We start from the raw sequence: 20,560 nt of genomic DNA, 5'->3' as shown, positions 1-20,560 counted from the left end.
TCAGCAGTCAGTTCACTCATCTTTTACTAAGAAAAAGAGTCTGTTTTCTAACCCAATGGAGCATGGTGTGTCTCATATGTCAAAAAGAAAGGTTAAAACAATATCAGCAACCACTTCCCCATTTCCCATACACACACACACACACACACACACACACACACAAACTTTGCAAACACGTAAAATAAGTTCTGCTCTCTCCCTCTCACTGGAGTAATCAGGTATTTTCCTGACTTGAATTGCTTTCCCTTCTGTTAATGTGCTTTTAAAAAAATAATAGTTTATTTTTATCATAAACTTTTATGGTGAGTTTTTTATCAAAAACTTTTTCTCAGAAACTATTAATCAAAAAAGCATTTTACAAGACATTTTTTATTTTTATTTGTCAAATAAAGAAAGATGCCCGAATTCAAATGAAAACACGAGTAGATTTAAAAGGGAGAAAAAAATCAAAGATATTCATGATAGTGATATGATTTACAATGGGAGGTAGAGCTTTTGGATAAAATGAAGTGTTGCTTGAACAATGAATACTTAGACATGTGTACCAATTTAATGCCTTTTCATTCTGCAATTTCAAAAAGCTTAAAATCATTAAATTAAATAGAGATTTAGTGGGGTCAGGTCTTCTCTTTTCTTCATTTTGAAGGACTAATAATTAAAAAATTAATTAGAGGTAACTTGAGAAAAAGGGTTTTGTCTAGCATTGTAAAGAGAACAGCTATTGAACACGTTTAGTATACATGAAAACTTTACATAATGTTATTTAATTTAAGCCACATAACATCCCAAAAGGTAGGAATTTTTTTTATCCTGCTTTATTGATAGGAAATAGAGGTCCAGGGAAGTTAAGTAACTAGCATAAGGCTTCGAAGTTAGTAATGACGAGATCAGAAGAGAAACTGCATGTGTGAGTGTGAAGCCCATGCAAACTCTTGATATTCTATTTTACAGGATTAAAACATAAGCAAAAAACAGCTGTTAAACTCATTAACTCTGGGATGTCTACTTTGTTAAATTACTTTATTTGATGCAGATTGAGGCTCTTAGAATCACATTCACTGGGAACTTTTTCTCACTTTGTCTACATGTTTGCATTGGACTATTTAAAAAGTTAAGAAATGTAGATAATTTCTTTTGGCAAAAGAGTTGCCTAATATTCATTGTTGAATTCGGGAGGCAATTGGGCAATTGTTCTTCTTCTGCAGTGTGGTTGAGGATGGGAATCTACAGAAGTAGGGTTTGAGGGCTGTGCAACTTTTTAGGTGTGATATTTAGGCAAACTAGTTCATCTTTCTATGCCTAAGCCTTTCCTTTGTAAATTGACATTATGAATACCTAACTCTCAGGCTTTTTGTGAGAACAAATTAAATAATATAAACAAAGTGCTTAGCACCATATAAAGCACAGAATAAATGTTCAATGAATTGTTGCAAATTTTAAGTTAATTTAAGTAGTGATCTTGCAGCATGTTGGAAAAGGCTTTAGTGATCTCTAAAAACAAAATGCCAATAACAAAACCAAACAATAAAAGCAGTAAGCTTTCAACACAAGAGTATAAATACTCTTGAATAGCAAAACTGATATAAAATATACAAAGAAGAGCAGTTGATTTTTAGCAGCCCTCTCATTTTCATTTTTATCCTGTAGACTTCTACTACATATAGGCAACTGAGAGAGCATGTTTTGCAAGATATTGCTAATTTAAAAAAAATAGTTTCACATTTATTTGTTGTAAGGGTGCAGAGGTTTGTATTTATGTAAATACTGTAACAAACTGCACAAACCTTCAATACACAGATAGTCTTTTACTACAACAATGACTGCTGCCATTACCATTACTCGGGTTTTCCTGTAAACCAGGCTCTGACCCTGCATGAGACATGAAAACAGGACGCTTGGCATTAGTCAAAGTTCCTTCCCTATTCCCTGAAAGGTTGACAATACCATTAAATCCCTATTTTAAGAGGCAATCTTTTTTAAAAACATATTTTTAATTGATTTCATAGAGGAAGAGGAAGGGAGGGAAGATAGAAACATCAATGATGAGAGAGAATCATTGATTGGTTGCCTCCTGCACACTCCACAGTGGGGATAGAGCCTGCAACCTGGGCATATGCCCTTGACCAGAATCGAAGCTGAGACACTTCAATCCGCAGGCCTACTCTCTATCCACTGAGGCAAACCAGCTAGGACTAAGAGGCAATCTTTTAAGCACACAACTTTGAAGCCAGAATGTCCTGGGTTTGATTCTTACTTCCTGCACTTAGCTGCTAGCCTTGGACAAGTTTCTCGATTTCTCTGAGCCTGCTTCCTGATATAAAATGAGGACAATATCCATTTTATGGCTTTTTTGCATTAATTAAGGAATGTAACAATTACCTGAAGCATCTTTAATGCAGCACCTCTCAACAAGTGGTACCCACAATTGTTTTTATTCTGTAAAAGAGGAAACTGAGAATTATTTGTGGGTGTGGAGCTGGATCCCAGATCTGTCTGATTCTTAGGCCAGCGTTCTTTATTGATTACAACTTAAGATAAGTAAATTGTCTTTGATAAAGGGGATTAGGGCGAAAAAATACTTAATTTCTCCATGCCCTGCAGTGACCTGTAGATTCTTTATCGTTCACTGTTTAGCTATACTGTTATTTTTTTTTAACTTTTTAGCAATTTGGGGCAAAAATATAGTCAAAATACCTTCACACTTGTTTAGTAACCTCCCAGCCTGTCCTCGGGGTCCCACAGCAGAAGCTCACCTAATTCAGCCTTCACCAGCGCACAAAACGCACCAGCGGTGACCCGCCTAGATGTTTATATTTTCCTCCCTCGACCACGCCCCCCGACCACGCGGGGCTCCGGCCACGCCCCCAAGCTGGAGTTCCAGGAACAGACTTGCCTAGCACCTCAGCCTGCCCACAGGGATTCCCTTTCCAGCCAATCGCGCGTGAGCAACGGGATTGCCCCTAACAAATATGGCGGGCGAGGCCTCGCTGAGGGCAGACTGATTTAACACCCAAACCCGGCGGCCAGCGAAGACAGTGGTAGCGACGCGGCCCCGAGCATGGAGGGCGGCAGCGCGGGCAGCGGCGGCAGCGACAGCAGCCCCAGCGGGAGTGGCGGGGCGCAGCAGAGGGAGCTGGAGCGCATGGCTGAGGTCCTGGTCACCGGGGAGCAACTACGGTAAGGCGTGGGGCAGTGCCGGTGGGCTCGCGGGGGCAGTGCCAACCTGTGCCCGCAGCAGTCCCGCGCGCACGCGCCGTGGCTCGTGGCTTGTGACTCGCGTGGGGCTCCGGCGCGGCTGCGGGCGCGTGGATCGTCCCGCGTGGCGCCCTGCGGCACCGGCGCCGGGTTCTAGAGGCGGACGCAGGCGAGCGGGTGGTGCGCCCTGCGCCCTCAGACGCGCTGTTGCCCACTGCGCGCGCTCCCTTTTCCCAGCCTCCTGGGCGCTGCCAGGCCTCCCGGTTGACAGCAGGTTCCCAATCCGCCTAGAGAGCCAGAGGGGTCACTGTGGGGCCCTCCAGCGGCCCCAGTCCCATCTCTTCACTCCTAGGAAAAAGGAACCTGTCCAACGATCGTCTCCATTTAAGGTTTTCTTTTTTTGCTGGCAAGTCTTGCTTCACTTCCCCGAGCCTCAGCATTTCGTCTGTAAAATGGAGCTGATCACGGCGACTCTCTTGAAAGGTGGTGTAGGGTTAAACTGAGAACATTTTTGAGAGACTGTACCTATCCTGAAGTAGGCAAGTCCTCCTCAGCCGTCATTTAGGTCCGCAAGGGGGCGTGGAGGCACCTTGTCCCGCTGCCCTGCTGCCGAGTCAACTCCCCCAGCGCGCACATTTTGGGCTGCTGAGTCCATTGGCCTGGCTGCTGCAAGAACTAGGATTTGAAGGGTCTCACCCAGGACAGGCAGTTTCCCCCCAGAACTAACCCCACCTTACCATTCCCATCTCATCCTGGACCTTCTTCTTGGATGCATGTTTGAGAATTGCACTTATGGTCTGACCGGTTCTGCAGCTGCCCTTCTTGGGGTCATAAATCAATTTGCTGGGGAAAAAACCCTGGTTCTGCAGCATTTGAGCCACAAGTTGCCTGCCGGTCTCTAGCCCCCGGGGAACGACGCGCACACTGGTTCCTTCTAGTTCTCGATTTGAATCTCCAGGCTCCTTATGGTTTTCTAAATGCTGGGTTTCAGATTTGAAGGAGAGAACATCTTGCAGAGATTCCTAAGGTTTGGAAATCACCCTGCTTGCAGCACTTAGATTGAGGAAGTAAATATTGGAAGTCAGAATTGAGTTTAACGTTACAAAAACTGCCCATTTCTATTCCTTGATGATTTTTTAATGTATAGCCAAATCGAAGTGAACAAAATCCTGTTTCCCTTCATCAAGAATATTTCTCCTGGAAAAATTAAAACACAGTAAAGATTTTATAATTCAATCTGAAACTACATAGTCTTTTTAAAGTCCTCAATTGGATACATATACTTTCCTTTAAAATAATAAATTGCAAAAAAATAAGAAAGAAAAGAAAATGATAAATTGCATGGTGCCTGCCTTCATCCAATACGTACTTTGACCTTCAAAATGCAGCTTAAATGCTCCTTTCTGGAGGGTCCCCAGAACTCTTTACTCCCATCCTCCCTAGCACCACTCCATACTACAGCAGGTAGGAGGGCCATGCTTAGCATGTTGGTAAGAAGATGAGGGTTCTCTCTCACTCAAGAGTTAGACTGGGTTTGAATTTTGCTCTGCTACTTCTTAGCCAAGAGACAGCATTTTGTTTTGATAATGACTTTAAGCCAGTGTGAGTCCTGGGTTTGCCACTTACTAGAGTGGGATCCTGGACCAGTTTCTTAACTAAGAATGATGAGTAATAATGGAACCTACCTCATAGTGCTGTTTGGGGATTAGATAAATTAGTGCTTAGAACAGTGCCTGGTATATATGTAGTAAGCACCAGAACTGCATTAACTATTATAGCTCTGCAACCGTGGACAAGATAATTTACTTCTTTGAAACTCTTTCCTCCTCTGAAATGGTAATGAAGGTAAGTACTTCTTGGACTTGTGAGAATTTGCCCCTGGGCTCCAAGTATTAATGAACATTCAACAAATGGTTGCTGGAATTAATTAGTATTATTAGTCCCTGTGTGTCACCACATGTGACTTCCAGCGGAACAAGGTCTGGCAGGGAGGACTGGGTGGTGGTGAAGATCGCAGGTATAGAAACAGGCTGCCTAGGCTCCTATTCTGCCTCTGCCTTTTACTAGTGACTTTGGGACAATGTACTTCACTTCTCCATGCCTCAATTTCCATTCCTTTTGCAAGAATTTTGTGGGGATTAAATGAGATGCTATATATAAAAGGCTTAGTAAATGTTAGCTATTTATAGTCACTGCTTTTTCAAAAATCTCACCTGAAGATATATTTTCATTGATTTTTTTTTTTTTTTTTAGAGCAAGTGGAAGTGGGTGGAGAGAGAGAGCAAAAGAGAGAGATAAACATCAATGTGAGAGAGAAACATCCATAGGTTGCCTCCTGTATGCGCCCTGACTGGGCATGGAACCTCAACCTAGGTATGTGCCCTGCCCTGGAATTGTCCTGCAACCTTTTGGTGTATGGGATAACGTTCCAACCAACTGAGCCACCTGACCAGGCCTATAGTCATTGCTTTTTAAAATCTCATCTTAGCACTGTGCCTGGAACATAATAATTACTCAATAAATATTTGAATGACGAGTGTGTGTAATTAAATATACTACTGTAAATACAGTTAATATAATATCCAGCCCAGCTGGCATGGCTCAGTGGTTGAGCATGGACCTATGAACCAGGAGGTCACGGTTCAGTTCCTGGTCAGGGCACATGCCAGGGTTTCCGGCTCAATCCCCAGTGTGGGGCGTGCAGGAGGCAGCCGATCAATGGTTCTCTGTTATCATTGATGTTTTTATCTCTCCCTCTCCCTTCCTCTCTGAAATCCAGAATTTAGGGATTTAAGTGGCCTTTGGCCCTGGCTTCTTGCCTCATAAAGGAGTGGGCATGCAGCCATCCTTGCTGTCACTGTCACACTTGGTGTTACGCCCCTGGCTGCTCTCTCACCGTCTGATTGTGGGGACTTTGGGATGTGCAGCTTTCCAACCTCAAATTGCTTCACACATACACAAATTCTTCTTTGCCTTTTTGCTTATTTATTACTTTCTGCGTCACCAAAGATGAGGTAAATGAAGATGATAAGAAAAGAGGAAACTAAGGATTGGGATTTGAAATACAATAATTGGTTTCCTCCCTGGCCAGTGTGGCTCGGTTGGAGCATCATTCTCTAAAAGAGAAGGTGGTGGATTTGATGCCTAGTCAGAGCACATGCCCAATTTGTGGGTTCGATCCCTGGTTGGGCACATGTGGGAGGCAACTGATCTATGTTTTTCACATCAATGTTTCTCTTCCTTTCTCTCTGAAGTCAATAAAAAGTTGGCTTCCAGGCCCAGCTCTGTGAGTTTTATTTATTTAATATTTATGTATGTATGTACATATTATTTTTAATTACCTTTCTGGGGGACAAGTCAATTAGGCATTCTGAGTCTTAGTTCTCTTACCTGAAGAATGGGAATAATGATATCCTCCCATATAAGGTTTGTGGTATTGGATCCAATGGAATATAACATGGAAAGGAACATAGCGAAATAAATCAATACACTGATTAGTTGTTATGATTATTGTAAGCTCCATAGGTGAAATGAGGACTGTCCACACTCCTGACCCTTTGGATAGAGCAGGTGATTGCCTGAGGACATGCAATCAAGTAACAGACTTAAAATCATTTCCTGCTTCCTTTCCCAGCCTGACTGAGGGCTTCTTTTCCTAATCTCTTCATGCTTCCCCTTGTCTAAAATGCTGTCTTCCTCACCCAATGTATTTTCATGTTTTTACATCTAAAAAATGCATTTGGATACCACTTCACATTGCCAGGATGGCGATAATAAAAAAACACAAAAACACATAATAATAAGTGTTGGCAAGGATATGGGGAAATTGGAACCCTTGTACAGTGCTGGTGGAAAGGTAAAATGATGCAACCACTTTGAAAAATAGCCTGGAATTTTCTTAAAGATTAAACATGGAGTTATAACATGACTCAGCAGTTTTACTCATATATATATATATATATATATATATATATATATATATATATATATATTCAAGAGAAATGAAAATGTATGTCTGCATAAAAATTTGTAAACAAATTTTCACAGCAGCATTTATATATGTAAAAGCCTAAGTGACCGAATGACCAGTTGACTGATCGCTATGACGCGCACTGACCACCAGGGGACAGAGGCTCAATGCATAGGATTGGGCTCTCTCCTGTCTGGATTGGGCCTGCAGGGATGGGGCCTGTGGAGATTGGGCCTGCAGGGATCAGGCTCCTCCTGTTTGGAGCAGGCCTGTGGGATTGGGCCAAAACCGGCTATTCGAACATCCCAAGGGGTCCCAGATTGCGAGAGGAGGCAGGCCAGGCCGAGGGACCCTACCCTGTGCACCAGACCTCTGGTTGTACATAATAGCCAATCATAGAAATAACTCAAATGTCCATCAATTGATGAATGGATAAACAATGTGTGGTATATTCACTCAATGGAATATCTTCTATACTAATAAAAGGGTAATATGCTAATTAGACCAGGGGAGACCTTCTGGGAGACATTCTGGATGTCCTTCTGGACAAAGTCATGGTGGCAGGGCTGAGGCAGAGGTGGTTAGGGACGATCAGGCCAGGAGGGGAGGGCAGTTGGGGGTGAGCAGGCCTGCAAGCAGGTAAGCAGTTAGAAGCCAGTGGTCCCAGATTGCGAGAGGGATGTCCGACTGCCAGTTTAGGGATCAGGCCTAAACCGGCAGTTGGACATCTCCTGAAGGGTTCCAGATTGGAGAGGGTGCAGGCTGGGCTGAGGGACACCCCCCCCTCCACACACAAATTTCATGCACCAGGCCACTAGTCCAATATAATAAAAGGGTAATATGCAAATTGTCCCCTCTACCAGGAGTTCCACCAGGAGTTCGATCAGGGGGCGGGGCCCCCAGGCCAACTGCCCATACCCCCTCCCCCCAGCCGGCCCTGCCCCTGATCCCACCATCTGTGCATGAATTTGTGCACCAGGCCTCTAGTTTGACAATAAAAAAAGTGCTGATATAATGCTACAACATGGAGGCCCTTGAAAACATTATGCTAAATGAAAGGACTTAGACACAAAAGGACACATACCATTTATATGGAACTTTCAGATGAGGTGAATCTATAGAGATAAAAAGTGGTTTCCTGTGGCAGTAGGAGGGTGATGGAGAATGATTGCTGATGGGTAATAGAATTTCTTTTTAGAATGATGAAAGTTCTAAACTTGATTGAGGTGATGATTTACATCACTGTGGATATACTTAAAACCATCGAAATATCACATTAAATTGATGGAGTGTGTGGTATGTAAATTATATCTCAATGAAACTATTACAAAAATGCATTTGGGTAACACATTAGAGTGATGAAAGCTAAAATATTTAAACTTGTTAAATAACCTTTTTGCTTTCTTTTTTGATTGGCCAAAGAATGCAGTGATATTTATCATTAATTCAGTAATGCATTATTACCACACCAGAAGGGACTGACATTTTACATATATATTTTTACAGTATTATTCTTGATACAAAACAAAGTTACCACAAATAGTTAAGAAAACCTTCTCAGAACATTCTTAATTTGAAAACCATATATAAATCCTTCATATTAGTGGGATTTTATACTATGACTTTTCAAATCATTAGTTTTTTTTATATTTTATGTAGAAATCTTTTCTCTGGAAATTTGCCCATGCAATCATAAGGTTCTAAGTATGACATCCAAAATCCACCTCTTGTTTATTCTATAAGCTAGTCTTGAAGATATTTGACAAGAAAGTGATTTATAATAGAGCAGTTAGATAAAGAAGCCCAACAATATCACTGTTCTTTTTGTGCTAATGGTAAGCACGATAATAACTATAACACTTATATGGCATTTATTACCTGCCAAGGACTCATAACTGTGTATCTATCTATCTATCTATCTATCTTTAATTCTTCTAGCAACTTTTATTACCATTGTTTTACAGATGAGAAAACTGAGGAATGGAGCATTTAAACTAACTAGCCATAGGTTATTCAGCCAGAAAGTGATAGAGCTGGGAGTCCCTGCTTATAAGCAGCACGCTAGACTGCAATTTAATGGTGTCCTCAACTAGTGATTTAAAGGATTACAAATGTAATGGCAAGACAGATGTAAAACAGAATTATACAACTATCACATTCTACTGTGACAACTCTTGCAAACAAACAACTAGGCAAATGTGTTTTTTTTCCATTATGTTGGGAAAAATAGAATTTGTTCCCAGAAGGGTTTATGTTTTGACAAAATAGAATGGCCACTTTACTCACTATTAGCCAGGTCTTCCTTGTCATGTGGTTTTGAAAACTTAATTGATCTATATATTCCTTCTCATTTTGTAATCATTATAATGGGAAGATAAATTGCAGTTCACTATTTTGCCAGCTGTGAAGTGGGAAAGAATATTAAGAATGTAATGAGGAATGCTTAATTAAGAGAAAATGTTTCAAGCATTTCAGTTATTGCAGAGCTATCTAGTCTAAATATGCTAACTACCACAATCTCATCCAATCACTAGAGCTGGTTCCCTAAAAGCAATTTACTAAGCAAAGAGTTTTAGCTAAGTTGTAGGAAATTGCAGTTCCTTCAGATGGTTAGATTTTTTGTTATAACAGACTGCCTTTCCAGACTCTTACAGCCATGCTAGTGCCTTTTTCATAGAAACTCCTTGAATAAATGTTGAGTTGCTTTTCAGAGTTTGCTTTGCATGTGTTAATGCAGTATGTAGATAAAAGGTAAAAGCCAACTCATTGAACCAAAGACCAAGCTACAATAAAATAAATCTAAGATGCGGAATTTAGAGCATACAGAATAGAAAGAAAGAGAAACAGTTCATTTTACTGCACTTTGAACTTTAGGAGCTTTAGGTTGGCATAGAGCAGTGGTTCTCAATCTTCTGGGCCTTTAAATACAGTTCCTCATGTTGTGACCCAACCATAAAATTATTTTTGTTGCTATTTCATAACTGTAATGTTGCTACTGTTATGAATCGTAATGTAAATATCTGATATGCAGGATGGTCTTAGGTGACCCCTGTGAAAGGGTCGTTTGATCGCCAAAAGGGTCGCGACCCACAGGTTGAGAACCGCTGGCATAGAGATTGTCTTAGGGGTCAGCCCCTACTGGTGACTTTTAATATGAAAGCTCAGCTCTACCAGACTCTGTAACTGCCTAGAAATAGCAGGAAATAGCTGGAAAGCTACTGCCCAGAGCTATCACTGAAACCTGAGGATCGAAATGGAAGGAATACACCTTATTCTTCTAAACAGGAGAGAATGTCTATTCTGGAGTCGGGAAATTACTGCCTGGTCAGATTAAAGCGGGGGCGGGGGGGATTGGGGGGGGGACGGGGCGCTTTGGAAAATGGACAGTCACTGTATTTGGAGTCAATGCAGAGAAGTCTGGTGTAGAGTGTTGAATTGCCTTTGAACTAGAGGCTTTTCCAACATACATACCTGCTCCTGTGACTAACTATTCTGTTTTGCAAATTGGAATTGAGGCCAGCGAGCACAGTTCTGGCACAGAGCAAGCCCACAGTGGATTCTTGTTAGCTGGAGAGAGAGCATGTGGAAGTGCTTTGTCTCTTGCAAAAAACATCATGCAAATGGAAGACAGTAAGTGCTCAATAAATGACTGTTTATACCCATATGCACTTATTCTTATGTAAAGTCATCACACTTTTCTTTATTCCTCTCATTATCTACCAAGGAGGGCAGGGCTCCATATCTGAGATCCTTATTCCACTATTTATCAGCCTTAACCAAACTTGGAAGCCTATGTCAGTGATTGTTTTCATGGGTTATTAGGTACTTGGAGAACAACATTGGAGACAGGGTGGGGACAGAGGGCTTAGTGGGTCAGACAGCATGCTTGCAAAGCAGCTGTTCCCAGTGGCACTGCCAGGAGGGGCAATAGGAGCTATTTTCATCAGGGCTGTCTGGGATGGTGCCATCCTGGAAGAGTTCAGAGAGAATACCAACTACTCAGGTCTTCAGAGAGTCATTTTTTTTTTCCCTGTGGATTTGAAAATATTTTTTAGGTTGGATAGGAGAAGTGAGATGAAGAGAGAAAACACACTGGGAGTGTGGGACAAGATAGTGTTTCCTATGTACAGTTTTCAGATCCTCAGCTTGTGCTAGGGTGTGGCAAGAGGGGACAAATGCCAGGGCCCCCAGCTCGGGGAAGCGCATGGCAGCTGCAGAGGAGGAGATAGTTAGCAGCTAGTGTCATCGGGAAAGGCTCAAAGTTTGCCACTTTTAAGCCTCAGCTGCTACTTGTGGTTCTATTATTGCTGTTTGTTTTTTTTGTGTGCTTGTTTATTTGTTTCAATCCTGCTGCAAATATATTAAAGAAAGGATCATTTTTTTTTAATGTTAAAGAAAGATTTAGCATGTTCTTCCACAATATTAAGACCTACAGATTCTGGTTCTGATATTTGCCCAGAGATTCCAAGCCATGGCTCAACACCAATTGAGGTCTTGGCCTTATTTAGTTCATCCAGCTCTGGGGGGGCTCTCCGCTGGGTGGCAAAATTACCACGTATTACAGCTACAGAGAACTGAACCGTGTGTTTTGTGACAGATCAGGCAGGATTCAGAAGAACCAGTTTTAGCCCAGAACGCTCATTAGCTACTCTGATCTTGATTTAAGGTAAGGTAAACAAATTAACATTCTGATGTACAATCTTTCATTAAGAAAGTCTCATTTCATGCTGTCCTAGTTTCATTAGGCTTAGGTTAGTTGCTGCATTTTTATTATCTGTGAAGTTTGGCCATTTTATAACAACTTGTGAAATTCTGGAAGAATACACTATGAGTGGCATCTTGGCAGAAAAAGCAAGGAGGATTTGGAAGAAGGTAGTGTAGAGATATATACGCAATTATGGGCTGGTCAAGAACAACCAATATATGAAAGGACAAATTTATAAAGCAAATATATTAAGAAAGGATCGTTTTTTTCCATGTTGAAAAAAATTTAGTATGTATTTTATTGAAATCTTGGGTTAATTTGCTATTTAAAGTGCAATTCTCGCCCAGTCGTTGTGGCTCAGTGGATTGAGTGTCCATCCATGGACCAAGAGGTTCCTGGGAGTCCCCAGTTTGATTTTCAGTCTTCAATGGATAAATTTTAATAATGGATTAGACATAGCTAAAAAGAGAATTAGTGAATCAGAAGGTAGAACAGAAAAATATCTAGGCTGAAACATTGCTCGGGGTGTGCTTAATCCCCAGTAGGCTGTGTGTACAGCCCATTGATGTTTCTATCTCTCTCTCTCCCTCTCTCTTCCTCTCTATCTAACCTTAATAAAAACATATTTTAAAAAGTAATTCTATTTATAAATTTTGCACACTATTTTCAGGCACATATATTGAGTCCAGAATAGCATGAATTTCTTGAATTGTAGAAATTCTGTTTTGCTTCCCAATTCCTTTCCTCTTCCACAGGAGGAAGGAGAATGGAGTAAACTTAGGCCCTGTCTTCATTGAATATATTTCTTTTTAATTCTACTTACCCTTGCTTTTTAACTTTTCCATTAACAAAAGTGACTTTCACAGAATATATTCCCTGAAAAAAAGCAAGTGTTTATTCCCTGTGGTGATATATGGCTATTTTACATTGAGGTATAAAGTGCCCCTTGTATCATCTTTAGTTAAGCAATAATAAGGTTGATGAAATATAACTTTATCAGCCTTGGCTGGGTAGCTCAGTTGGTTAGAGCATCATTCCAATGTGGCAGGTTGTGGTTTTGATTCCCAGTAAGGGCACATACAAGAATAAACCAATGAATGCATGGCTAGATGGAACAACAAACTCATGTTTCTCTCTCTCTGAAAAAGTATTAAAATAAAATAAAATAGACCTTTACCAAAGCTCCTACTTAATGTACTACTTTCTTCTTTTTTTAAAATAAGAGTTGATTTGAGCCTAACTGACATATTCCGGGGAGGAATATCTCAAATGCTCCTCTATTTTCTTCTTAAGAGCTGACATAACGAAGTTTAGATCTGAGGTATTAAGACAATAATCTAATGCATACCCATGACTCATTTTCCTTCACAGTTGTTAGATTTTATCTTATTAATGACTGGCTTGTAGAATCCAACCGTCAAACATAACAATAGATATAACCTAAGTCATCATGAAAGAGGATGAATAGGCCTTGGCTGCCATGATAAAGAACATTTATCCTGATGCCACATTATCAGAGCCATAAGTTACCACAAAGTATTTAAGGATATCCATATACAAGGAATAAGAGTGAACTCGTGCTTTTTCCTCCAACATTTTACTATGAAAAGTTTAAAGGATTTTATAGTGATCAGTCATCCGCCAATTAGATTCCACAATTATCATATTACCATGCTTGCTCTAGATATCCTTATAGCCCTTCTTCTATTCACTCATCAGGTCATCTTATTATTTTTTCTTTTTTAGGCATTTGAAGTAAATTGCAGACAATAATAAACTTCTAAAACCATTAACATACAGCCCAGCCAGTGTGGCTCAGTACTTGAGTGTCAGCCCCTGAACCAAGAGGTCACTGGTTCGATTCCTGGTCAGGGCACATGCCCGGGTTGCAGGCTCAATCCCCAGTGGGGGGCATGCAGGAGGCAGCTAATTTATGATGTTTCTCTCTCCTCAATGTTTCTCTCTATCCCTCTCCCTTCCTCTCTCTCTACAATCAATACAAAAATTAAAAGCTTTAACATACAATTTACTAGTTTGTATTCACTTATTTGTTAATGGTTCTTTAAGAGATAAAACTATGTACAATGAAATGCACCATTTGGTGAGTATTGACAAAGATATACATCTATGAAACCAAAACCCCTATCTGGATATCTTTGAATGCTTTGGGGTCAAGAAACAGAAAATCAACCTAAACAACTTGACCCCCATATTTGAAATCCAGGAGACTCATTCTTGGTAGTTCTGTTAGGTCAGTCAGCATCCCTTTGTGGATAGAGGTGGGACTGTAGCTGCTACTATGGGGAAGTGTTCATTGGGTACTGAGGACAAGCACCATGTCCTCCACAAAAAGATAATTTGGGCTTAATGATGAGAAACCATTGAAAGTTTTTTGAGCAGGGTACGATGGGATTAAGGCAATCTTTTAGGAGAAATAAAATTGGGAGGGGGAGCTTATACAGAGAAGAAAGTACCCACAGAAAAACCACAAGGAAGATACAACTTGGAAAAGTTAGGAGACATTGGCATACATGTGGGACTCTGCTGTTTTCAATGTGATTTTCCCTGTAAACCTCCCACCATGCCTTTCACCTATTCAGCACCCATATGCACCCTCCCTTAACTCTCACCCCTCACTGCCCTCTGATTTGGGAGTTATGCCCTGAATACCAGGATTCAGGATTTGCTCAGTAATAGAAATAAAATAGAACTCTCAACTAAAATGGCAAGTGGCTCAGGCTCAAATGGCGAAGAATGCTTTTTGTATTACTTGGGTTTTGATGTCTTTCCAAGGAACACCTCCACTCAGATATCGTCCCAGCCAAAGCTGGAAAAAAGTTATCTCTTTGTTGAAACAAAGCTGTTTTAGGGATAATTAAGATGCAGACTTTCTGGGAATGTTAGCAGATGTTCTTTACTTACATAATGCAACTAAGAAAGGTCTTTCAGGTCATGTGTTCTATTTTATCGACTTCCTCCTTCCCTTCTGCAAAAATTGGAAATGGGAGCTACTTTGATTTTCAAGGAGGCAGGTTTTTCTCCACTGTTAATAAGAATTATGCTTGCCCAGCCAGTGTGGCTCAGTGGTTGAGTGTCGGCCTGTGGGCCAGGAGGTCGAGGCTCAATTCCTGGTCAGGGCACATGCCCAGCTGCAGGCTGGAGCCCCAGGGGGCTGGGGGAGGGGGTGCAGGATGCAGCCGATCAATGATTCTCTCTTATCATTGATGTTTTTCTCTCTCCATTCCTCTCTGAAATAAAAAAAAAAAAACGTATTAAAAAATAATTAAACTTATATCTCAGTGCACCTTCATGAGTTTAGTTTTCTATTCTTTGAAATGGGTGACGTGTACAAAAGTATCAGATTGTTTGTACTCAAGTACTGACAAGGAACTGTGATGTAAAAAGTGTGATTTTTCTGATGTCTGTGTTGAGTACAAAAGGGAGAAGCTCCAGTTAAACCCATTGAGAAGCATCTGTGAAATCCAAGAAGCCGGGCTTGGAGCCAACACTTCTGTCTACATGTTTGCTGTTTGCTGACTTTGCATTAATGTGGGCTTTAAGCCAAGAAGAGCGGTCTGATCACTCAAGAGTTTCTTATAACTTACAATCACATCTTTCCAGGGAAAGGTGTAGGGTTTAGGGCCAGGGATTCCTTAGAAACCACCCTTCCAATGCACCAGGATTGGTTGAGCCACTTTATTTATCATGGGACAAAACGATTCAATGAATTACATGCTTAATTAACAGGCGGGAATCTCTTTGATTGTCCTCCCCTTTAGCTTCACATTGGGTGCTTGTTTTGCTGTTAGATAATTTCATATTCGAAAGGGGAACATGGAGGAGGGGAAGTTGGTTTGGCTACATGTCAGCAGTTCTGGAGAATGTTTACTCAGGGAGGAGTTTGAAAACTGTGAGAATTTGGGGATTATCAGGACATTTTCACTTCTTTCATGTTGTTCCCACCCTACCAATGCTGACCTTCTAGCCCCTGCCAGAGAAAACTTCTAGAGGCCAGGACTCAAGCCATTCCTCAATCCGTATGTGTGGTGGTGGGGAAGGCCACAGCAGGCATACTTAAGAATCTAATCTACATTTGGGGAAATCATTGCAATTCTTATTGGTTGCTTATGTGAAAAGAAATTTTAATATAAATTTAGCCTAGCAGTCCTTAGATAAAAATATGACAGGGTTTTTTGTTTTTGTTTTTGTTTTTTTAACTTTGTAGTCAAAAATTCTAACCTTGATAAAGCATTGGAACAGTTGTTTAGTTACTTTGTCTGGGGAGTCCTGGGAAAGGGCCTTCCAGGAGATTTTTTTGTACACTATCTTTAAAGGAAAACACTTACTGAAAACTCTATGGTAGTCTATTTGTTCAAAGGTTAGATTTGAGAAATTTAGTTAGTCTCTTAAAACTGCATTTATTAGAATTCTTCAGTATTGCGCCATGAGGCCTTGGGAACCCTATCTTATCTATGTGACCTGAAGTGCCGCCCATGGCAGAAGGATTGTTAAACTGAAGCATGTGGTTCTCACAGAGCAAATGTTTTCTTCTAAACATTTTTAAAAGATAGCACCTCTTTTCTATTTGCGCCTCTTCAAGGGTTCAAAATGGGAAGAATGCTTCCCATGCCAGTGCAGGCTCTGCCTTGAGCCCCTATGTCTGTTTGATAATCCTCTTGGGGGAGGGTCAAGGTGATTGCAGGCCTGTCTTCCCTTCAGACTTTTAGGAATGGGAGATATAAGCAAAAGGGGACACCTTCTAAAAGGGAGGTCCAGCTCTGGTTGCCAAACTTATTCTAGTGACTTAAAAGAATGAGTGCTCCTCCCGCTTGGCACCTTCCTCTCCTTTGTACAGACTTCCATCAGGGCCTCTGCAACGCTTTCCCTTTTTGTCCCTGTGGGTGTGAGTGGGGTAAAGGTAAATTGAAATACCAGGTTTTATGGCGTGGCTTAAGGAACACCTTTAATGGGGACCCATAAATACAAAGCGTCAGCAAGAAGGACCCATGGTCCTGTATCCTCTCATTATTCTACAAAGAGTTGGGCAGAAGCCCAAAGCTGCCAGACCCTGTCCCCCTGCTAATCGACCTATAGGGCAGTAGGAGGATGGCCTTATCTCTGGGTCACAAATCATGTGAACTTGGGCACTGAAAGGACTGAGCTGGGAAATGCCAGGTGTGTAGCACCTGGAGACTTCGGGGCCTTGTTTGAAGTCACAGCTGCTCCTGCTTGGGGAAGGGAGCCACTAATCCTAGGGGAAGCTGGGTTTGGGTACAGCCCCTCCTGCTGGGGAAAGGCTGGGCTTCCAGTCCCAGGCAGCTCACTGCCTGGCAAGTCAAGCTGGGTCACATCCACAAACCCTGCGTGTGCCCCCACAGTGGGCAGGTCTGCGCGCTCTCTAAGGTGAGGTACGGGCTTATTCATTCTTAGGTCTGGAGCTTCCCTGCCTAAAATCCCGGAAGAGGCATTCCATCTTTCAACGCTCTAAGTGCATTTTGACTCACCCTGAAGTTTTGAAACGAGGACTTTAAACTTTACCTTATTTGATAAACGAGGGTGTTTAATTCAAAGGTTAAACTAGGTTAAGTCTTTTAACCTCTGACTCTGTTTTTAATTGCTTAACACTGAGCTTTCATTATTCTTTGGCAATAGACTGTAAGTTTTATTACTATGCTCTTTATTGTGATATTCATTGGTTTGGTGTTACTCTGATTTTCTTTTAGCCTTCTCAATAAATAATAACAATAATATAATAATAACTAGTGTTTATTGATACTATTGGATATTATTGATAATAACCAGTATTATTACTAGTATGCCAAGTAGTGTGAGAAGCATTTTACATGAATTGTATCATTTAATTCTCAAGTAAGTATCATTAGTCCCATTTTGAAGATGGGGACACAAAGGATTAGACTAGAGAGTTTAAGAAACTTGCCCAGCTAAATGGAAGAGTTGGGCTTTGCAGCTCCACAATGTCCCATCAAAATCATGCTCTTAGAGTTTACAGGTTGAGGACACAGCTGGGCTCAGCCCTGAGCCATGGGTGCCTGGGGTCAGAGGTGAGAATGCCTCTGCTACCGTGGACATGGAGCCTAGGAAGACTTGTCACTGAATATTCGTGTCCATGTTGAGCAAAATTTAAACTTTCTCACATAATAATATATCAACTACATACATCAAAATGATGAATAGCAACATTAATATATATATATAAGAATTAATTAAGAAATACTTAAAAGCTACAAAAACTGGGCTTAGTTGGGTGAAAAATTAGCTATTTATACTATTTCATATACCTAATCAGTAGGAAGCATTCTGTGTATATATATACAGGAAAAGTGTCAGATTAGCTTTTGTGTGTCTTTTTTTTTTTTTTTTTGCTGCAAAGAGCTTTGTTGTTTCATTTGGCCCAATGCATGGGAGAGGGCTTCAGGGTAGTTAAAGAATGGCTAGTAGTTTCAGGGAGAGGCTCAGGAAAAAGCCAGACACCAGGGGGATGAAGAGGGGCCCCTCAAAGGCCTCTGGGCTCCAAAGGCTTCTAGTCCTGCTTGAGGGTGAGCCTTTCAGAGAGATACTCGCCCAGCCCAGCCTGGAGGCCGCCAGCCTGCAGAGGTGAGTCAGGTGATCACCCATCTTCTTGATGAGTTTCACCTCCTCACCCAGGAAGTGGTTCTCCAGGAAGTCACAGAGCTGAGGGTCTGCGCAGATAGGACCTAGGGCCTGCAGCTCCAAAAGGGCCTGGTTCAGGTTCCTCTCCAAGGCCAGGGCGGCTTCCATGGTGCCCCGAGTTTTGCCCACTCATCTTGGGGAGGCTTCAGCACACCCTGGAAGAGAATGTGGCCACTGCACTTGCTATGCAACTTTAAGAGATGCTTAGTGCCCTTTTATCTGCCAACTTGTGGAAGAAGTGACCCACGCCCTCGAGAGCCATGTCATCGCGGTGGAAATAGAAGCCCAGAGAGAGGTAGGAGTAGGAGGGCGGCAGATGCAGGCTGGCCAGGCGTTTCCCATAGCCTCCACCTCGGTGGAATAATTCTGACGAGTTAAAGAGCTCATGGTTGTTTGAATATAAGGTGTTAAGGTAGAAACAAACAAACGGTGCTTTGCTGGTCCCGGAGATGGTTCTGAAGGTGGTGACTGGATAAGACGCAGGAGAGTAATCAGAGGCTGGAGGAAGGGGCATCCCTGGGTCTGTTCTGTCCAAACACTGTTGAAGCAAGAAACAGATCTGGGACCGCTAAGGGCACTGCCTGTGTGTCTTAATTGAAGATAATAATAATAATAATAATAATAATAATAAATACTCTCCACCCATGGACTTTCATTAACTAAAAACTATTAGGATTGCTGGACTGTGAGCACAGCTGTTACATCTTAAGCTCTAGGAAACTTTCTTGTTGTTGCTTCTCAGTGACATGAAACTGTAGGAAAATGCGTATTGCCAGAATTATGTTTTATACATAAAGAGTAAGTTAGTCAGTAAACTCTCATTCCATAAACATGAAAAAATGTTCTAAATATTATCGATACATTGTAGATGAAGAGTTTTTCAAGGTATTGCTCAATTTCTGGTTAGAGCTAGAAGAAATGTTTTACTTGGTTAACTGAAGATTCTTACTATAGACTGTAATATAGAGCTTTTGACTCATTGTTCTCAAAGAGTGTAAGTTGAAATAACAAATAAGCACTGGATATTCAGTTCAAGACCCTCTTACTTCCTCTATAGGAGTGGATAAGGCAATAATTGTATGATTATAGCTGAACTTTTCACACTAAACCTTGAAATTTCGTGGAAAATAGGTCCTGTAATTTAGGTGTTGATTTTAGGATTAGGAGAATTCAGAATTCTAAGGGTTGGGGAATCTTGGATTCAAGACAATAAATAGATCAACATGGCTCAGTTACCATTCTGGAAGCACTTTTTCTTCAGTTATGAGAGTGTCCACATTTATTTTTTAAGTTGAAAATATGAATTTTAAAATGACATATGAGAATCAATTATGTATGTTGGGAATAGGCAAAAACTATGGCTGGTGGGCTGTATCTGGCCCACTACTTGTTTTTATAAAAAAAGTTTTATTGGAACACAGCCATGCCCACTCATTGACCTATGGTCTATGGCTGCTTTCATGCAAAAGCAGCGGAGTTAAGTAGTTCCACCCAAGACTCTATGGCCTACAAAGTCAAAAATATTTATTATGTGGTCCTTTTCAGAAAAAGCTTGCCAACTTTTTTTTTTTTTTTTTATTAGTTAAGGTATTACAAATGTGTCCTCATAACTTTTGATGTATAGGAGAGAAAGAGAGAGAGGGGAGGGAGGAATGGAGAGAGATTTGTTTGTGCAGGGTTATATTAAGGAATACCTTCAAGAAATTGATGACATTCTTCTAAAGATGAATAGTTGGCAAATTTATAAATTGATTTTGAGAAGCTTTGGTGTTATTATTATTTCTTTTTTAAAAGACAAGTTTAGAAAACCAAGTTTAGAAATACTCTAATTTTGATCAAGGGTAAAGTCTTATAAGTCATATTATCCTTTAATTTCTCTCTGTCCTATGATATAAAGCTTTCTTCATTATGTCACACGTTGAGCAGCTGCTTGTGTGTGTTTATGTTTTCAGTCTTCTTTGCTTCACTAGACAAGAAATTACACCAAAAATCTGTTATTACTTAGCTGGTTTGCACTT

The 20,560-nt window shown here is 41.0% G+C and overlaps 1 protein-coding gene across 3 annotated transcripts in view; it reads left to right on the top strand.

Moving 5' to 3' along the window:
* Positions 1-2,936: 2,936 nt before the first annotated feature.
* DEPTOR (DEP domain containing MTOR interacting protein) overlaps positions 2,937-20,560 on the top strand; it is a 129,452-nt gene continuing 111,828 nt past the window's right edge. Inside the window, exon 1 of one of the 3 annotated variants that reach the window (XM_059671816.1) lies at positions 2,937-3,177. In XM_059671816.1, coding sequence (XP_059527799.1) covers positions 3,059-3,177 — 119 coding nt within the window. In that variant the 5' untranslated portion in view covers positions 2,937-3,058. The remainder of the gene's footprint in view (positions 3,178-20,560) is intronic. The other 2 variants (XM_059671819.1, XM_059671818.1) reach the window with 2 other exon arrangements.

Source organism: Myotis daubentonii, chromosome 17, assembly GCF_963259705.1.
Source record: "Myotis daubentonii chromosome 17, mMyoDau2.1, whole genome shotgun sequence".
NCBI classification, from domain to species: Eukaryota; Metazoa; Chordata; class Mammalia; order Chiroptera; family Vespertilionidae; genus Myotis; species Myotis daubentonii.
Note: the sequence above shows the minus strand (reverse complement) of the source record. Positions and strands in the feature narration are given on the sequence as shown.